Source organism: Giraffa tippelskirchi, chromosome 8 (genome assembly GCF_054371585.1).
Source record: "Giraffa tippelskirchi isolate mGirTip1 chromosome 8, T2T-mGirTip1v1.2.pri, whole genome shotgun sequence".
Lineage (NCBI taxonomy): Eukaryota > Metazoa > Chordata > Mammalia > Artiodactyla > Giraffidae > Giraffa > Giraffa tippelskirchi.
This window is the reverse complement of record NC_137282.1, coordinates 132,317,493-132,337,029: the sequence shown is the minus strand read 5'-3', so window position 1 is coordinate 132,337,029 and position 19,537 is coordinate 132,317,493. Positions and strand designations below refer to the sequence as shown.

At 40.4% G+C, this 19,537-nt stretch overlaps 2 protein-coding genes across 10 annotated transcripts in view; both read left to right on the top strand.

Annotated features, from left to right (window-relative positions):
* Nucleotides 1-6,693: 6,693 nt before the first annotated feature.
* MRPS10 (mitochondrial ribosomal protein S10) lies at nt 6,694-17,703 on the top strand. 8 transcript variants are annotated; one of them, XM_081518674.1, is made up of 8 exons: nt 6,694-6,754; nt 7,669-7,697; nt 9,352-9,416; nt 9,503-9,575; nt 11,500-11,636; nt 12,608-12,716; nt 14,254-14,343; nt 14,807-17,703. In XM_081518674.1, exons 1-8 carry the CDS (start codon nt 6,706-6,708, stop codon nt 14,888-14,890), a joined length of 636 nt encoding a protein of 211 aa, XP_081374800.1. In that variant the 5' UTR covers nt 6,694-6,705; the 3' UTR covers nt 14,891-17,703. The 8 variants fall into 8 exon arrangements, with proteins under 8 accessions (XP_081374800.1, XP_081374803.1, XP_081374801.1 ...); XM_081518677.1 differs by lacking the exon at nt 7,669-7,697 and having other exon boundaries at nt 6,694-6,753; nt 9,506-9,575; XM_081518675.1 differs by lacking the exon at nt 7,669-7,697 and having other exon boundaries at nt 6,694-6,753.
* Nucleotides 16,287-19,537, top strand: part of GUCA1B (guanylate cyclase activator 1B) — an 18,665-nt gene continuing 15,414 nt past the window's right edge. For both annotated transcript variants that reach the window (XM_081518682.1, XM_081518683.1), the window contains exons 1-2: nt 16,287-16,355; nt 17,723-17,824. In XM_081518682.1, the coding sequence (XP_081374808.1) occupies nt 17,802-17,824 (23 nt within the window). In that variant the 5' untranslated portion in view covers nt 16,287-16,355; nt 17,723-17,801. The remainder of the gene's footprint in view (nt 16,356-17,722; nt 17,825-19,537) is intronic.

The following is a 19,537-nucleotide window of genomic DNA, read 5'->3' as shown; positions in this document are numbered from 1 at the left end:
CTTTAAGATGTGTTTCATCTGAGCTAGGCTACATTCCCAAGAACTCATTCCTGGCTGGGAATGAACTTGACATTCATGTTCTTTTGCTTTTTAGATGCCAACCATCCTGGTTGCCTTTTATCCCAAAGCTTGCGTGAGTGAGCGAGTGCGTGCGTGTGTGTGTGTTTGTGTGTGTGTGTGTAAAGCAGGCTGCTTTCTTTGTGCTCGGGTCTTGAACCATCCTTCCCCACCAACAGTCATTTTTGTGTTGACCTCATTCCAGTTTGCAGTGAACTTGGCATCTTTGCGGGGAGACCCTGCTGGGAAGTAGCTTTCCAGTGAGCAAAGTCAGCCTTGTGTTCCACAGCTTTCTTCCAGCATACACGTCATTTGAAGAGTTGACCAAATGTGAAAATAATTTTTCTCCCTGCCCTGCCCATCACTCAGCCTGCCTCTAAAAACTGAGTACTGTATCATTTCAGGCTTTCCCTCCCGGGCAGTGGTTTACTGATAAGGTGGTTCATAGAGCAAGCCTGTCCTCTTCCCCATGCCCTGAGGACCAGTTGACTCCAATTCACCGGTTGGCAGAGGCGTACGTTGGCCTGAGCTGACTGACTGCAAGTCCGTCTAGAGGAAAATAACCCCAACTACTAAGTTGCCAGGGTTGTTTTTAGGGAGGATAGTCAAGGAGCACAGATCAAAGTATCCAGAATGCCAAGCAGTCTTCTTTTGCCCAAAAACTAGCTCAGAAGAGCCCATTCCTTTTTGCCACACCGTTAATGGTCTGTGGGGTTCCAAAATTATTCTGTGCCACTTGGAAGTACTATGAAACCTGATTCACTGGGATTCTGCTGTCACTCACCTGTGCTGGACCGAAGTTTACTTTGACGCTAACTCTGAGGAAAAGGGTTTTCTAACAAATCTGATGGCAAATACAAGGGAAATAGCATTAAAGTCCAACAAAAATGGTTTCAGATGCCCCTTCACCTCCATTGTTTGCATTCAAACAGTGAATTTATTCATTAAAGTCATTTACCAAAGCTCTTCTAGAATTCTCCGAGCAACATAACTCTGCTCTGCCTCCTGTCCCTGCCGACAGGGCTGCTGTTTGTACTTGAAGGTATTAAACCTGTAATCCTTCAACAATGGCTTTCAGCTCAGGCTTTTGAGCTGAGTCAGACTGCTCTGTGGCCTCCATCAGGGCAAACAAGTGCGCGCCTTCAGCCTCGAATGCGGTCCCAGCTCAGAGCTGACGCATCTGGCTGGTGACTTCCAAGCAGGGGCCTTTCCGGCCTTCCCCACTGCAGGTAGGCTGGTGCCCCAGCTCCTGCAGGCGTGGCAAACCTGCCAGGGCACTTTGCTGACACAGTAACTAGCTTGACATGAAAGAGGATGTCAGTGGAAGGATGAGGATAGGAACGAAGCATTCTTTACGTTGTCTCTGCAAAAGCATTTAGCGGGCAGTCACGACCTACAGCAGCCCCACGCAGGCAGTGTCCTCTGAATCTTAGGAAAGCCATGGAGAGAAGATCAATACAACGGTTCCTTTCATTGCCATCATTTCTGTTCTCAGAAAAAAGAGGTCTTGAAAGTTTCATCTTTCTTTTTTAGGGAGGGAAATAAGGTGTCATTTGCTGCCGTTTCTGACAAGTTATTCTGTTTTGAGTTCAGAACTGCCCGGGCAGGGCATCAGCTTTGTGGCAGAACTATTTGAGAACCGTACCAAGTGTAATACCAGCTGATCCCATCTGCCCCAGTAACTACTTCCCTCCACATGTGGGTATATGAGAGGGTTCTGGAAGGGTTCTGCTACTGGGTCTCTGAAAGTTTATCTGGCAAAGGAGCAGACACCCAGGAAAAGTGTTTATAAAGCAAATGTATGCATTCTGTTTGGAGATTTGCCCAGCTGTTCCAGTTTAAAACATTAAACTGAGTTGCCAAGGCAAAAATACAATGCACAATTTAGTTTTGACTTTCCATGCAGTATACCATAAGCATTTTTGACTTGAAATAACCAAAGAACTCCTCCTTGACGAGACAGTTCACTTTGCTGAATTAGTATTTTTCTTCACCATATCAGCTTAGAGGATTGACTTCATAGTAAAATATTGCACTTATTTTTTATCCTGAAATGATTCTGCCTGCATGTATGTGTTGTGTTTTAGTTCCCTACCCCCATCTCTCCTCACCCCAAAGAACTTTTCTTCCCGATGGTTTGTCTTCAACAGGTTACTGTTTACTATCAGATAGTTTTTCATTAGTGAATTTAGACCTCTTTGAGAAAGCTTGTATATAAAAAGTTAAAAGATATATTTTATGGAAAAACCCATCTTATTTTCAAATATATTTAACTGCTGTTCTATTTTATTAGAGGAAGGTTGTAAATATTTTCTAGGAGTTCTATTGTAAAGAAAAGTATTTTTGAAAAAAATTAATGTAATAAAAACAAAAACATTTTTAAATGGTGGTTGTGATTGCTTCCTGTTCTGGCTTCGTTGTGTTCTATTCGCAGGAAATGTCTTGCATGCCTTGCCATGTTAGGATGTAATTTATTCCGGTTTGCACTATTTTCAGTTGACATCATAATATCTAATGTGCTTCACTGTATTTTTCCCTGGAATGCAGGTCCCTTGGTCCATATCAAAAGCACTATGTATAGCATATTCATACTTTTTTCTTTTGTAATGTGTGTCTTTTTAATAAGGATTTTATGTAACATTTTGGCAAAAAAAGAGGACAGTATTTTCTAGTGAATTTTATAATACATTTTGCTAAAAATGTTTCTTCTTAGGTCAGTTTTTGTTAAGGTGAACCAAAAGTCTTATTTTCCCAGGGGTTTAAAAAAAGTATGAAGCTTGAAAGCAAAGTTATATTTAAACATCATATGTAACAAATAAATAAAGATGTTTTATAGACTTGTCCTCAAAAGTTGCATTCCTTAAAAAACAAAAACAACTAGTGCATTCTAGGTTGGTTTCCCCGAGTGATGAGCATTTTTTTTTTAATTGCCACAATACTATTTTTCAGAAAGCCAGGAGAATTTTACTTAAAAGTTTCCAATCATCAGCCTTCTCAGAAATTTATTACAGTTCTTATAGATAGGCATTCATCAGAGATGTAACCAAATAGACACTGTCATATTTATTTGTGAAAACCTGATTCAATATTGCATCAGCTGCTCTGAAAATAAAATGTTATCTTTTTGAGTTTCATTTGGCTTAACATTCTTTCTTTTTAGCCGCTAAAGTGACTTCTCAATGCTAATTTACCATTAGTTGGTTTCTAGAGACCGGTTTAGAGGGGTGTTGATCAGATTTAATGCTCATATACGTGCCCCCACCCCCACTCTGGAGGCCAAGCTGAATATTTCTGCTTCTCCAAGCAGTGGATGAGCCACTTGAAGGGTTGATGGTTTCTAACCCACAGTAGTCACAGTGCAGTTTCGGGGAGTTTAGTAATACACAAGTTACCTCACAGGGAACTGCCAACAAAATCCAGCCCACCCTGATTTGTAGGCATGGCTAATCTCGATTTCCAAATTCTAAAAGGTGTGTTTACTTTTTAATGTTCAACAGCAAAGTTCAGGAGAAATCTGAAATTCTGGATTTTATACAAAACTTGATTTAAGTGGGGCATAGCTGTTCGAGACCTTGATCTTCTACATGCTTTGGGGGTTTTATACTTTTAATTTGGGCAATTCTGGTCCTGTACCAAAGAAAACAGCTCTTCCTTTACAAACACTGTGCACTTAGCCAGTGTTGGAAATTTAAATTCTGCTTCCAGAGGCTCAGGTGTCCAATCTGAAGATTTTAATTTTTTCATTCATTTATTCATCTAACAGGCACTATTCTACGCTGCATTACACATGGGGGAGTTGAGTGGATAAAGAAGACTGTGACATCATTCCTGCCTGCATGCCAGGGAATTTAATACTTAGAAGAAACATATAGGGTCCTGGGAACAGATCCAAGTCCACCAGTGGGAAGAGCAAAGCTCATGGTTTATTACTATTACTGAACCATCTCACCATCACCCACATATTCACAGCAATTTGCAATAGGTGCTCAGCAACTATTTGTTAAATTGATTATCGCTAATCTCCCAGGTATGCTTATCTGCGTGTGTGTATGTGTAAATAAAACCTCTTCTGAGTTTACCTAAAGTTAACTCTTGGTTCCACAGACCTCCAGTCTACCTTCCTTGGTCACAGCCAGCCAGTTGGGGACTGAGGCTGAGTTTTAATGTTGACATAAGCAAAACATAATTAGGAAGTCATGTTAAGAAACTGAATAATATATTATTATTATTATTTATCTAATATTAATTAATATATATTATTTAGATAATAGATTTTTGAGTCTCAGATATCCCTGTATAAAAAAGCCAAAGGACTGATTATTTCTTTATATGAGAGAGAATCTTTTGGAAAAAGCTATCCTCCAGCCATCCCTCAAGAGATCTGTTTAATGTTTCTGTTTGAGTGTAAAGCTCAAGCAGTCATATATGCTTGATTTACATTGCTGTACACACATCCTTAACATACAACATGGATCTCTCTTTGGGCTGTTTGGGGTCATTACTTCCTCTGCTTCTGTAATTTTATTTTTGATGGTCTTGATATTTCTTCTCTTCCCACCCACTTTATTTAAAGGTATGTTTGACACATAAATGCTATAGATACTTATTGTGTACAACTTGATGAGTTTGTAGATAAGTGTATAACCATGAAACCAGCACAATCAAGGGAGAAGGGCTGTCTTTTAAAACAGAACAATTAGTGCAATCAAAGTATGATTTAACTTAGAAATATTTGATGCACACACTTATTTTTCTTGGATATAAAGCAAGGTAGACTTGTATCAACCATCTAGAATCACTTGATCTCCTGTTCATTTACACTAGTTCAGAGGTTTGAAGGGTTAGCTCATAGGGAAGAGACCCATAATGGACTGGCCAAGCTTCAGAACACTGTCCACGCTAATAAACTAAGAACTTAAATGTGTCAAAACAAAAAACCCACACTGTCTATGCCCACACACCATACCAAAAGACCCTGTCCACAACCCCACTGTTGGCGAAACCCCAGTTGGCTGCACACAATGACTCCCACCTTGACCCCAGCTAATTGGTCCAGGGCTGGCACCTGACCAAAAGCTATTAGGCCCACAGTCTGTTTGATGACACAGTTTAGCCCTGGAAAACAAGGGGACCAAATCGAATTCTCGCATTTTAGAGCATGAATGGAGAAACTTGGTGAGCCAAAAGCAGCAAGCAGTGGTCACATGCAAGGCAGAAATCTGAGGGAGCAGACACAATTTGTAAGCAGAGAAAGGCCACCCATAAAGAGACCATATTTGGTCAGAGGGGTGGAGAGGGCATCCAGTTCCCAAAGCTGTTTTGAGCCCACTTTGCCAGTTTCAGGAGTAGGTAAGGCCATCTCTGTCTTTAAAAATAAAAAAAATAAACTCCTTTATTGCAGGAGCATAGGGAAGCAGGGACCTCTATGCCTCACATCCTAGAGACTTAAGTAGAACTAGACCTTATCACAGAGTCAACTCCAGGGGTGCTGCAGGGGTGGAAAAGGCATTGAACTAGGATGTTGAAGCTGTATATTGGTTTAGCTGTAACTAATTCACCACATGACTTTGAGTCATTTCATCTCTGAGCCTCAGTCTCCTCACTTATTAAATTCAGATAAAATGTACGTCATCTGGTGAGGATCCGATTAGGTAACATAGGGAAATATTGTTTGCAAGCTGTAACGTCAGCATCATTGGCCGCTGCAGAACCCTCACTCAGCTTGTTCAAGGCAGCAGAGGCAGGCTAAGGAGCCATCCCAGAAGAGAGACTGATGCTTTAGAAGCAGCAACACAGTTGGAGAGCTCTAGGAAAACTCCACTGGCTAAGAGGGACCAGCCAACTTTGAATGTCACAACTGAAAGAGGGAGCTTGATTCTGAAAAGGACACTGGGCAGCCTGCCAAGGCTATTGCTGTTACAGCTCTCACCTCTAAGTTACAAACGCAGATTGTTTCTCCAGGGCAAGGTGAGTATCAGACCTCAAATCGTGGACCACCTGACCAGGGAATCCTAAACTAGAGACATTCTGACTCTCAAAACTATGATTCAAAATGTCACAAGACGATTAAACCCAGCCTCTTGGCTATTCCTCTTTAAAAAAACAAGCAGACAAGAAAACCCTAACTCAAAGACAAACATGGAGTCGATCTGAGGCTTGGCTCATACTCCCTTGCCTGGCGCCCTGCAATAAATCCTCACTCTCTGCAAACTCCCACTGTCAGTCTGGTTTTTTTGCCAGCCACAGGCACACAAGCACTTTGGTCCGTTATAATACGAAAATCAACTATCAATCAACCATCAATTCAGAGATAACCACTGTCAATACATTAGTTATATTTGTTCCAAGCGTGTGGTTATGTTTACCTCCAACAAAACAGGAACTGCAAAGGACAAATGATTTCAAGAGGAAAGCGCTGACGGAACTCAATAACTACCTACATACAAGCTGAAGCTATAACAAGAAGGCGGACGGACCAGGTTAGGACCTGAAGGAAGCCGGCTGCGTTCACCCTAAGAAAGAGTGGAATCACGTCTCTATGGTTGTTCCTGTGCCGGAACACAAGGATACACTCTCTCCTGCGAAACTCTATGATCAGAGGACGCCTCTATGACCCCGGAAGCGATCCGGGGGAGCGGGAACGGCAAGATGGCGGCGCGAGCGGTGTTTGGGGCCCTGGGTCGGCGTCTCTGGCAGGTAAGGAGCGCGCAAAGCGGATTAGGTGGCCTAACAAGGACAGTTACCATTACGTCTGCTTGCCGCTTGTCATTCTTCCCATCTTCCGCGATATTTATTCCGCACCTTGACCCATTGTTTGGAAGGAGGTGGCGAGAAAAGGGCTGATTTTAGCTCGAATTCTCTCAGGATAAAACAGAAGTTAAGGAGTTAGGGCAAAGACAGGAACGAGAAGAGGAGACTATCAAAAGTGGAAAGGATATTGGACAGCGAATGTTGCAGACCCCGCCTTTCACAGTTGCGAAATACCCTCAGAGAAGTCAGGAAGCTACACGTTGAGAGTTTAGACGCTTCTCACGGAATCAGATTGAGATACCTTCCTGATACCCAGGTTTCTGAGACTCAGATGACAGTCGCTGAAGTCAGAGGAGTGGGTTAAATATCCTCTGCTGGGTTTTTTGGAGAAAAAGCAAAAAATTCAAGCAGCAGTTCTTAAGTTATTTGGCTTCAGCACTTCTTTACTCCTTAGGAGAATGGATACACGAATGTGTATAGCTGCGTCCCTTCACCGTTACCTGAACTGTCCCAACATTGTTAATCGGCTATACCCCATACAATAGAAAAAGTTTGGTTTTTTTTTTAATAGTTAAGGACTCCAAAGAGCTTTGGGTTTTGTGTTGTTTAAGCTATCGTTTTTTTAGCTTATTAGGAAATACAACCGAGAATCTTAAAAATCCTTAATTAAAAATAATACTAATAAACTCATTACATGTTAACATAATTAGCGATTTTATGGGAAGCAACTAGATTTTCCAGAACAAATTGAGAGAGAGGAGTGACATGTTTTATGTTTTTGCAAACCTCTTTAATGTCTGGCTTAATAGAAGACAGCTTCTCTAGCTGTTTCTGCAGTCTCTTCCTGTGTCAGAGGTAATACGGTCTCTGGAAAACTTCACTGTACTCTGGTGAGAGACTCGAGTGGGAAAGTTGAAAATAGCATCTTACTGTTATTATAAAAAAATAAGTTTAGCCTCAGGAGCCGCCTCTGAAAGTGTCTCAGAAGTCCCTCAGAGGTCCTTAGACCACACTTTGAGAACCACTGTCCTTAAGTCAGGTAGTGTTAGGGATTGAAATTTTGAATTATTTTTAAGACACATTTACCCAGAGCAGGGGCTCCACTCCCTCAAAAACAGAAAGGGAAGAAAAGGTAAGAACTTCTTAAGGTTCATTTGTGGATGTAACAGTACTTTAGGCTTGAGATTTTAAAAGCAGGGAAAGATACTTGGGAAGTGTCATATTCCTTAGACCTGTGGCCCTTCAGCACAACTGGATTGTGGGCTCACTGGCCCACAAACATGGGAGGGAGTTTTCTCTGTGAGTATGTGTGGAGAAAGGCCTGTACCTCTTACCACCTTGTGGTATTGTGCTTGATTTCCTTTCTTCTTTTTGTTTTTCCCCCTTGATCCAAGGGAGACTATGAAAGTTTTGATTTTCCTCCTTCTTCAGTAAAGAGAGGGAAAAGGATAATAAGCTATGAATAGGCATTCTTAACAATTTAGGTGACCCTCTGTTGTTTTAATTTTGTTTGTACTAAACTGATATTCTCACCTTGGAAGTGTTTTTAAGGATCTATTGAGCTTCCAGTTTCTTAGGTTGCACTTTTAAATCTCAGGAAAGCTTAAGAGAAAAAAAAAAAAGCGAGTGGCCGATTATGTGTTACATACAATAGGATAGATTTCTTGCAACTGGAAGTTTTGTTCCACCAGGGGGAGCTGATAATAAAGGATTTGGGAACGCTGGATTGTTGCAGTATGAGGCACAGTAGTGATAGAAGATGGGTGTAAATTCCAATGTGTATTTCAGTTTACTTATAAGCTAGTTGTTATAGCTAGTTACTTATAAGCCAGTCCCAGCCAAAGCAAGAAATAAATATGCTGGAAAAGGATGAAAGCTTCAAGAGTACTTTAGAATTCTTATTCCAGCCCAATAAATTATAAAGGCATTTTTTTTTAATGCTCAAAAATGTTTAAGTAAAATATGTATTATATTGAAATACATTTAGTCTGTAAAAAATAATGGTCAAAGAAGTCACTTGTTTTCTTCCTTGATGTCCACATATTTAATTCATAGCTATTCATGTGAGAATTGCTTGTTTTTAAAAAATGCTTGCTCCTGACCTTTAAAAGATAATAGTCTGTGGTATTTTGAGAGTCCTTTTTGATTATCAACTCTACCATTGTCTTCTTTTTTTTTTCCTAATGAAGCCTAATTTGACAGTTTAGTTACCCTAGTTGTTTGTTTAGTTCCTATGTCGTGTCTCTTTTGTCACCTCATGAACTGTAGCCCACCGGACTCCTCTGTCCATGGGATTTTCCAGGCAAGAATATTTGAGTGGGTTGCTATTTCCTTCTCCGGGGGATTTTCCCAACCCAAGGATCTCCTGCATTGGCAAGTGAACTCCTTACCATTACACTATTTGGGAAGCCCCAGTTACCCCAATATCCTCATCTAAAATAAAGAGAAACCCTGTTGTTTGAAGCATCCTTTTGGGTTTTCATGGAAACTATGACTGCTCTGGAAATTGACTTCAATTCTAATACACATCCCCTTTTTTTTAAGGGTTCAAGGAATTTTTCTGTAAGCAGTTCTAAGAGCAGTATAGCCAAAAACGATGGGTTTCTTCTGTAAGTATATAATTGGATTTGCTAAATTGATAAGAAAATAGATTCTTAATGCTATTTTACTTAGATTTCTCTGTTTCCACACATAGCAGCACCAGTATGAAGTGGGTACAGTTTTCAAACCTACACGTTGATGTCCCCAAGGATTTGACCAAGCCTACGGTATGCACTCCCTATTTCTTGGCATAAGAAGCTACGTTAGCAATAAATTTTCCTCCTTATTTCATTTGAGGCTGTTTCCCAAGCACTTTGTGAATAAAAAAATGTGTTCTAGAATATTGGCAGGCTCACAGTGAGCCTGAGGAAAGTATTCGCTGATGTCCCTGAGTGCTCAGGGTCACTTTCAGGCTATCACAGTGAGAGCTAATTGAATAAATTACTTAACCCCAGGTAACTGTGGGAATGAGCAATCTTTTGCTTTTAGCTCAGTAACTGTACTGAGTTGTGCAGAGTTGTCATAATTAGTGATGCTGAAATACTTGGTATAGAAGCTTTTTTGTGTGTGTGGCCTTCAAGTCTTTATTTTTATGTTAAGACAGTGAATCTGGGCGTGAACAATGCTTTATTGTTCACAGTGAGCATTATCACAAGCAAAATACAGGAGCAGCCATGTAACCTTGTTTGCTTTAAGTGAAAGTCATGGTTCCATCAACCCAGTTTTCGGGTTATTTGTAGTTTTTATAAAATCCTTACAAGTTCCAAACCAAATGCTTGCAGTCCCACCCCTCAAAAATAATCCCCTTTAACAGTTTGATATGAATCCTTCTAGACCTTTGTATATAATCATCTATGCACACCACACACACCAAAATGGAATTGTGATATATCTAATGGACTGTTGGTTCAGTGTTTTCACTTAATAGCATATATAAATGCTGGGTCTCCAGATGCCTGCATGAGCCAGGCCTGTAAGGAAAGGTGACAGGGTGGCCACAGTGGCAGGCTATGCCCTTTTTAAGCAAGACAGCTGCTACTTGCTATAGCCACTTGTGCTATGTGGAAAATCAGATCTAGGGATGGCATACTGTCTACATTTTCCACATGAAATGAAATTCCAATATTTATACGAAATCTTTTGATTTTTAGTATTTGTAACAGATTCAAAATATCTTTAAAACCCTATAGAGACCAGTCATTGCATATCTTAGGGCCATATTCCCCCTCTGTTGTCCCTTCACTTAAGGATAATATACAAGTATTTTCTGTTCTTCCAACAACCATATTTGGGGGTACTTGCAAGTAAGTATCTAGTTTCCTGGTGAATAAGTAGATCTGCTTTCAGGGACAAAGTGATTTAACTCTAAAACATTGGATTAGTAATATAAATTATTGGTTTGATGGATGAATGAAGCGAGGGTAATTCACCTCTTGGAAGAAAGTCAGAAATGTCAAACCCATTATTTCTAAGATCTTTAAGTATTAGGGTGGAAGAGGTAGAAGTTATATGTACAGTCAGTGTCATAACATTTTAATTAGAAGTGAGTCATTTTTCTATTAGGGCAGGCAAAATAAACATGGGCAAATCTAATAAAAAGAATATGAGTAGCAATAACTCGCCTTTGTTTAATGATGTTTATAATTTATAAGCACTTTAATCTGTGCTCTCTTATTTGTTCCCAGCAGAAATGCCATGAACTGTAGCACAGGTATTGTCCTATTTATATATGAGAAAACTAAAGTGCAATGAGGTTAGTATATGACTTGCCTGTTGTCATTCAGCTTGAAGTGGGAGAGTTTAATTCTCAGTCCAGTTCTTCTGACCAGGCTAGTTTTATTAACAGACCCCTAAATCCTTTCCTGTTGTATATTAGGGGTTCAGTAACTTAAGCTAAAGGGTTCCATTGGTGATTTTGTAGGTTGCTTGAAAATCCTTCTGATTCAAGCTGTATTATAGCTGATTCTTAAGGGTCATTCTGGAGTCTGAATGTAGTCGTATCTAGATATTTAAAGATGTTACTCTGCATTTTTCTCCCCACTTACTAATCAACTGTGAAGTTGTTCAGTTGAGGATAGTATTTTTACTTTTCCAGTATAAATATTAGAGGAACCATGACTGAAGCTTTTCTTCTTGATCTTAAAATTGCAGATAACCATTTCTGATGAACCAGACACATTATATAAGCGCCTGTCAGTTTTAGTAAAAGGCCATGATAAGGCTGTATTGGACAGTTACGAATATTTTGCGGTGCTTGCTGCTAAAGAACTTGGTATCTCTATTAAAGTGTAAGTATGATATTTCTTAATCTGACCTGTTAGCTGCTATAACACAGTCAGGAAAATAGTGCCAGTCTCAGCTAGGTCTGAACTCTTAGAATGGGACAGAAACTCATGATGGAGAGAGTTGAGGCTTTTTATTCTAAGCAGAATCATTCCTTCCTGTCTACCAGAATTTTAAAATACTAGAATGAGTGAACAAGGAAAACAAAGGAATCCTTTCTCTAGAAGTGGCACAGACAGAGGAGTCCCAAGAAGCCTGTGTGTCTGCAGTCTCCATGGGGCAGGGAGGTGGATTAGGTGAACCCGCAGTTTTTCGGACCTGTTGGATTTGATGATCTTTGCTATTATATCCATTGTTTTAAAATTGCCTTAAGAAACATCACTCAGCCCAATACTTTGATGCATGAGCAGAGTGAGCTTCATATGGCCTTGAAGGCTCTGCAGGGTCAGCTATAACTCCCTCCTTTGTCTTGTCATCTGTTCTCTCATGCTGAACGAGACCTATTTGGAGCTTTGCCAGTCTTGCCTTCTAACAAAACTGAAGGAACTCACACGTTTCCCATAGCAGACTATAGTTTGTGCTTAGCAATGTATCTCTAATGCACACAGCAAATATCACAACTGTGTCCAACACACGGTGCTGCTCCCCCAGTTCATACATTTGGTCTGTGCAGGACCTCAACAGTGTGAAAGCCAGAGGTGTGTGTGTGTGTGTGTGCGAGCACTTGCATGCCAAGGCTTGTTTTTTGGGTCTGTGGCAAATGTTCCTGTTGCTGTCTGTGGGTTTATTTTGGCCTGAGCTCTATGGCAGCAGTTGTTAGAGATGACAGTCTTAACAAATGGAAGTCTGTAAATGATAGTTAATGCCTATAATTGAGCATGAGCCTGACCTACAAAATTGTGGAATCATGCTTTGATATCAGTGACTCAGGTTTTAACATCACTTAAGTGTGTTGCTTTGCCCATTAATTTTCCAGACATGAACCTCCAAGGAAAATAGAGCGATTTACTCTTCTCAAATCAGTGCATATTTTCAAGAAGCACAGAGTTCAGTATGAAATGAGAACACTATACAGATGTTTAGAGGTGAGTTTATTTCAGACATTCAGGCATTTTTTTTTTTAATACCCCCAAATTTCACATGAGCGCATGATGACTTTCCTTTAACTTTGCCTGTGGGCTTCCTTTCAGTCAGTCCATGTCCAATAGTTGTAGAGAAGATGAGTGTTTTTTGTGTTTATGGAAGAAGCGTGATAGAAAAATATTCAAGTAAAGCCATCTTTCAGAGTGTGTTTGCTTAGTCACTCAGTCGTGTCCAACTCTTTGTGACCCCATGGACTGTAGCCTGCCAGGCTTCTCTATCCATGGGTTTCTCCAGGCAAGAATACTGGAGTGGGTTGCCATGCCCTACTGCAGGGGATCTTCCCAACCGAGGGATTGAACCCAGGTCTCCTGCATTGCAGGTGGATTCTTTATCATCTGAGCCACCAAGGAAACCCTTTTCAGAGTAGTTCAGACTTTAACTCAGGAGTGCACATTATATTTAGTATTTTTAATAAGAAACTGCAGGCAGGTTTTTTTTTTTTTTAATTATTTGGCTGTGACAGGTCTTAGTTGCAGCATGCAAGATCTTTCGTTGTGGTGCAGGGACTTCTTTCTAGTTGCAGCGTGGTCTTAGTTGCCCTGTGGCATATGGGACCTTAGTTCCAAGGATCGAACCCACATCCCCTGTGTTGGAAGGCAAATTCTTAACCACTGGACAACCAGTGAAGTCCCTATGTTGACTGATTTTTATACACTAAGCTAGCTTTGGAATAATTTTGCTTATATTTCAGAAACTCTAGCTAAGTTTTCACGCAACTCTAATAATTATTTTCTCATCCTCACTGAATTCTCCACATTCGTGATAGTCAACATTAAGGTTTTTCATTTGTTGATTATCATTCATTTGTGATTCACCCAGGTCAGCACAGTCTTGTGGTTGAGAAAATCATGGGATCTGGGGTCAGACAGCCAGGTCCAAGCACTAACATTTGCTGGCTGTGTGACCTGTGCCTTACTTAAGTCCTTCATCTTTAAATTGGAAATAATAATGGGACTCATCTCTTAAGGTTAATGTGAGGATTAAATGAGATATTTATCTAAAGCGCTTAGACCATTTTGTCACACAATAAATGATTGGTAAATGTTATTAAAACAAGTGCATATGCATCTTTTATATGAGAAGCTCTGTACTAGGCATTGTATTAAGACATTACCCTACTCTTAAATGAAAAAGAAAAATCCAGTTTTATTCACCTCACCATAGAGCATACAGAAAATCTTACGCTAACTGTCTTATAATTTAGTTTTTTGTTTCCTTTTGAGTTGTTTTGTGAAATTTTTGTGCTGTTTTGATACCATGTTTGCCATCTGGGTTTCATGGAGCCCTGACTTTAAGGCATTTGGGAGTAATGTTTCCCCAGTTCAACCAGAGGATCTACACTTTTTTCCTATTAAATTGGGATTCTGAAGATTTCACTAGTGAAGAAATAACTGCTGATTTTACACCCCCCCAAAAAAAAATCTTAGAATTTCTACTTTAACAGCATAGCATGAACCAATTTCATGTTTGAAATTTTAGTTAGAACATCTCACTGGAAGTACAGCAGATGTCTACTTGGAATATATTCAGCGAAACTTACCTGAAGGAGTTGCCATGGAAGTTATAAAGGTATGGCTTGAATTTCTGTCTCAGTTGCAGGGAGATCTATACTGTTGTGTTGATACATCGCTGCCCGATTCCAGCTGCCCCAATGGAGGGGAGGCCCTGGAGGCAGACTTGTCCCGGTGGTTGGGATCTCTGCCCCCCGCCCCCAGAGCAGTGGGGGCAGCTCAACAGAATGCAGCCCACATCCTCCCAGAGCAACTTCTGATGCCTCCCTTCCTCTTAGCAGTTGTCTCAACACAGGTTCCACATTGATTGGTGGTCCCTGGAGATCACTGAGGAGCAGCAGATTATATATGTTAGAGTTTATCTGCTATTGAGTTTCCTTCTTTGTTTCAAAGTCCTGCAACAAGATGAGGGGGTAAAAGAAAAAGATCAGAGGCCTTGAGGGAAGAGAATGCATACATTCAGTTTGTGGCTAAAGAGTTCAGTTAAGTCCATTACACTATAACTTTGTTTTTCTCTCTAGACAAGACTAGAACAGTTACCAGAACACATCAAGAAGCCAGTCTGGGAAACAATACCAGAGGAAAAAGGAGACAGCAAGTCATAAAGCCCTGCAGTGACCACTTGTGGCAGGATGTGGAGGGAACCTGTCACGTGGAGGGACCCTCCAGTGAGGACTGTTTCGAGTCTACTTGACTGCTCTCCTCAGGCCACGTGGCCTGGTCAGTGGGACACAGGGATCAGAACTGTACGATACACTGGACTGTTGCGCAAGAACCACTTTATCTGTTCTTTTATAAGCCTCATATATTTCAGTTCTGATTTTAACAAATATGAGCAAACCATTTGGACCACTCTGTGCCAAAACAGTCAAATTTACATTTTGTTATTCCACTGTTGTTTAGCTATTGGTTTGTGCTGATCGTGATTTCTGTCTTTTCATTCATCTAAAAATGAGTGTTCCACATACTCCTCACACACATTTTTTGCTTTTGAGGGACCTAGAAGGAACCTTTGGTTAATTAAACACTGAGCTGTTTGAGTTTTTGATACCTACCTTAGTGTAGGCTGGCATATGATAGTTTGGGATGGTGACCTCCAAGTTTTGCCTCATGTATGCATTACATTCTTAAAAATGGATGTATTTTGCAGCAGATCAAGCATGTTTGTGGCTTGCGCTGAATCCCTATGGGGCTGCCTAGAAGGGTCACTGTAGTGGAATTTGAGCTCTCGAGAAATCACTGACTATTGGTTCATTCATCCTGTAACTTGTTTATTCAGTAAGCTTTTCTTTTGTTAGCTTTGCACCCAGTACTGTAGTAAATACCAAAAATTGAATAGCAATAATGGCTTTCAAAAATTGTGCAAGGCACAAATAAATACTTTTCCATATTAAGTTCCATGCTGATAAGACCTCTTTCTTATGGTGAATAGCACTCTTTTTGTTTGGAGATGTCTATTTTTCCATGAAATTAGATAGTAGTAAAAAGCTCTGAAAGAGGCATGATGACAATGGGCTGAGGCTTTTGCTGTCTCAACCCCATGGGACTGATTCATTTCCTTTTTACAGAAGAATCCGGTGCTTGTCTTGTGGTTTCCTTCTCATCTTTGGTGTAGTTATGACTTCTCAGTTTCCCCCCCCCCCCCGTAAACTGGAGTCCCTGTTCTCTTTTCCTGACCTGCTATCAGGTATGAGTGTTCTGAATGCACACTGCTTAGGTATCAGACTTACATTACTGTCATTAACTTGAAAAGAATTACAGCCTTATCCACCAAGACCTCATTCTGTTTTCAGCTCAGTTGTGGACTGTCATTCACAAATGTATAAAGCATGATTACCCCAGGTATAAGCCTCAGGATTAAGAACTAACCAGTATAACAGAAGCAATATAATAGTAAATATACATAACAGAGCAGCCATTGTGGCTCATTTTCACTATAAAAAGATTCTTTAAAAATAAATACAGACCCACATCTAACCCTTTTTTGTGCTTTTATTACAGACGGTATCAGTCACATGATTATAATAGGATGACTTGTGCACACTCACCTCCGGTGGCTCTCCTTTAAAGGTATACGTCCACTTCCAACTGTTTTCAGACTAAAGTAGCGTATAAACCAGATTACTTAGCTCCACGTTACATATTAAAATCTCATTTTAAGGTGAATACAGAGATAAACTACACACACAACTAAAATTAGTGGTATTTCCTTGACATAAGTAATTTGTGTATTTGAAGCCTACTTGATAAAAGCTAGGTAACTTCTTTATTCTCAGACTGAGAAGGTCTTGTTTGTTCTTTTAAATTGGGTCTCCTGAGTAAAATGCACGTTCTAAAAATTAGAATTAAGGTCCAAGTCTCACTATCTGTTCATGGTGGTGATGAGAGGTAGTGAGAAGAGTAGACCTGATGTCAGGATGAACCAGAAGGCAGGTATGAATTAAGATGGTCTTTTATTGAAGTGAAGCCCTGAATTCATTGTTGCTTTCTCTGATCTGAAGTATAGTTTCTTATTATATTACATAGAATAGTGTTAAGGTCTATCTTAATCTATTGGTAGACTCTACAGATTAAACTTGTTCAGCACCTAGTAGTTTTGATTTCAAAGAGAATTACTTATATGTCCTTTGGCCACTTAGATATGCCACAGTAAACACGTAAAGCAATGATTTTAAGTCAGTCTATTTTCTTAACATTTCTGTTTGTCAGCTACCATTCCTCCCTCCTTAAAGTGTATTATTAAATTAGCTTTACTACAACATTTATGAGTAGCCAAGTAAAGAAAATATGGACTCTGGAGCCTAAAAGGCCTGAGGCAGATAAGAGTTGAAACCCACTAACTGCTATAAAGTTAGGCAAGACATTTAACCCTTTCAGAGACTCAATTTACTCAGTAAAATGTAGGAAATCTACTTAATAAGGTTAGAGCATTAAATCAGATAACTTATAAAGCCCCTCACACAGTACCACAGTACCAGGCAGATAATAAGACATTTAGTAAGTATCAGGTGTGTAAATGAGAAATACTGTCTGCCATATCAGTAAACAAAGAATGTCGCAGCCATCAAGCCATCACATTACAGCCCCCCTGACTGTGCACCCTGAGGAGACGCAGGATGAGAAGCACAGGATACTGGCTCCAGATAGTAAAGAAAGAATTTCAGTGAGCCCAGACTCTTGCATCTTCCCATACTTAGAAAAGCGCTAAATTCGTTAACTCTAGGTACCTAGTTTTTCTTTAACAGTAATGTTTTGATGTTCTGAATACCTAGTCTTTGTTGCAAAAACCCCTATATATCCTGCCCCCCCCCCCCGCCCTTGCCTCTTCGGAGCAGCCTCTCAGAGTTATCTGAGATGCTGTGTCCTGAGCCTAAGTCCTCAGTTTTGTTCAGCAAATAAAATATAACTCTCACTTGTAGATTGTGATTTTGTTTCAGTTGACAGTTATTACCAGGTGGCAGAACAGACAGTGTACTCCAGATGCTCGTGTGCTGTACAGTTTAAAAACCAGCAGGGATGGACTTCAGAATATCTCCAAGGTGAGGATAATACCTTACAGTGGTTGCAAAAAGTTTAATTTAGATGAGAAAACATGTAGCATGCTCATTATAATAATCCCCATACATTCTACCAAGCATTTATAGATACCATCTTTTTTACAGATACTATCTTATTTAATCTTTGTAACAACTCAGTAGTTACTCTTATCCCCATTTTATGGAAGGGAAAATTGAGTTTGACTTGCCCACTCAATTGCCCTTTCAGTTTACAGATAAAACAGACAAAAAAAGTGAAACTGATGAGTTCCAGTTAGTAATGACAGAGACAGCCGCCTCAGAACCTAATTTTTAAAGGCTAGGATGGGACTTCCCTGGTGGTCCAGTGGTTGAGAATCCACCTGCCGATGCAGGAGATATGAGTTCGGTCCCTCGTCCAGGAAGATTCCACATGCCACAGAACAATTAAGCCCCATACACCACAACTACTAAGCCCACACGCCTTAGAGCCCGTGCTCCACGGCAATAAGAATCCCGCACGCAGTGACCAAGACCCAGTGCAGCCAAAAATACTTTTTTTTAAAAAAGATGTTTAAAAAATAAAGTCTGGGAATATGTACTGGAATGCCCACATATTAAATGCAGACTACTTAAACCTAAAATCCAGATTTATGTCTGCTTGCACATTAGCAAAGTATACTACTCTTTTCCCCTAAGGGTTAGAAATAAAGGGGGGAAATAAGGAATAAAAGATGTAAATGTGTATGAATAAAGGTCAGAAGCATAACCCACAGCTGGATCCCTGTGGTCTCAAGGCTGACATTGGTCCTGACTGTCTAAGGTAGCCACAGGAGAGTTTAAGCTCCAGTCAGGGGGAGCCTACTGGGTCACAGGAAGCCTGGTGCAGTGACAACTGTGGGGCTGCAGGCCAGGCCTGTCTCGGGCTCTGCAGACTCCGGTTTGTTGCTCACATGCATTTCCATACCCCTGGAGCCAGGTTTAGGGCTGAATGCCTGGGATCCCCAGAGCTCTCTTGGCAAATCCCTGCTCAATTCCTAACCCTGCCCTCCTTAAAGCCTTACTATTGTTACTCACTTCAAGCTATCATTGTCTGTGGAGTCCTAATCCCCTTTAAAACGATATATTTATATCCCAACAGCTCAGCGGTATTTAAGGGCAGGTCATGGGCAACTGACCCACATGAAAAGCCCACTGAATTTTAGATTCCTCAGCCAGAAGCCAAATCAAGTTCTATTTCATTCATATGGTCTCTTGAGCACAGGTATCATCCTTTAATTACTCCTCAATGTTGCTTAAATATCGACAAATATGAAGAGATGGATAGGGGTGACACCATCTTCGCACAGCCACAGTGACGGCGTATGTTTTCTTCGGGTGTTCTGAGATGGGGACAGGGTTGAAAATAACTGGAGGCCTCTTCAGTGCTAAAATCACCTTGTCTTTTCACGTCAACATATATCTGCTAACCCAGACACTCCAAGGAATCAAGAGCAGTTGTCTTGTAAAATTAAGAAGTAATAGCTCACGTGAATTCAACTCTGACCATGTGCCAAGCGCTTTGTTCAGTTACTCAACAAGTCTTGTTTGTGCCAAGCACGGTTCTAGGCTTTAGAAATTTCTGCACCGTGTATGGTGAAGCCCCTCTTCTCTGGGATCTTAGACTCTAGTGGAGAAGACATGATATGGGGAAAAAAATAATAAGATCATTTCATAGGTATGCAGTTAAGCACTAGA

Excerpts from the sequence above, each read along its gene's own strand:
- MRPS10 (XM_081518674.1), top strand. The coding sequence starts at position 6,706 with ATGGCGGCGCGAGCGGTGTTTGGGGCCCTGGGTCGGCGTCTCTGGCAG. Across the intron at positions 6,755-7,668 it reads GGGTCGGCGTCTCTGGCAGG|CGGTCTCTGGAAAACTTCAC; the intron begins TAAGGAGCGCGC and ends TCAGAGGTAATA. Across the intron at positions 9,576-11,499 it reads AGGATTTGACCAAGCCTACG|ATAACCATTTCTGATGAACC; the intron begins GTATGCACTCCC and ends TTAAAATTGCAG.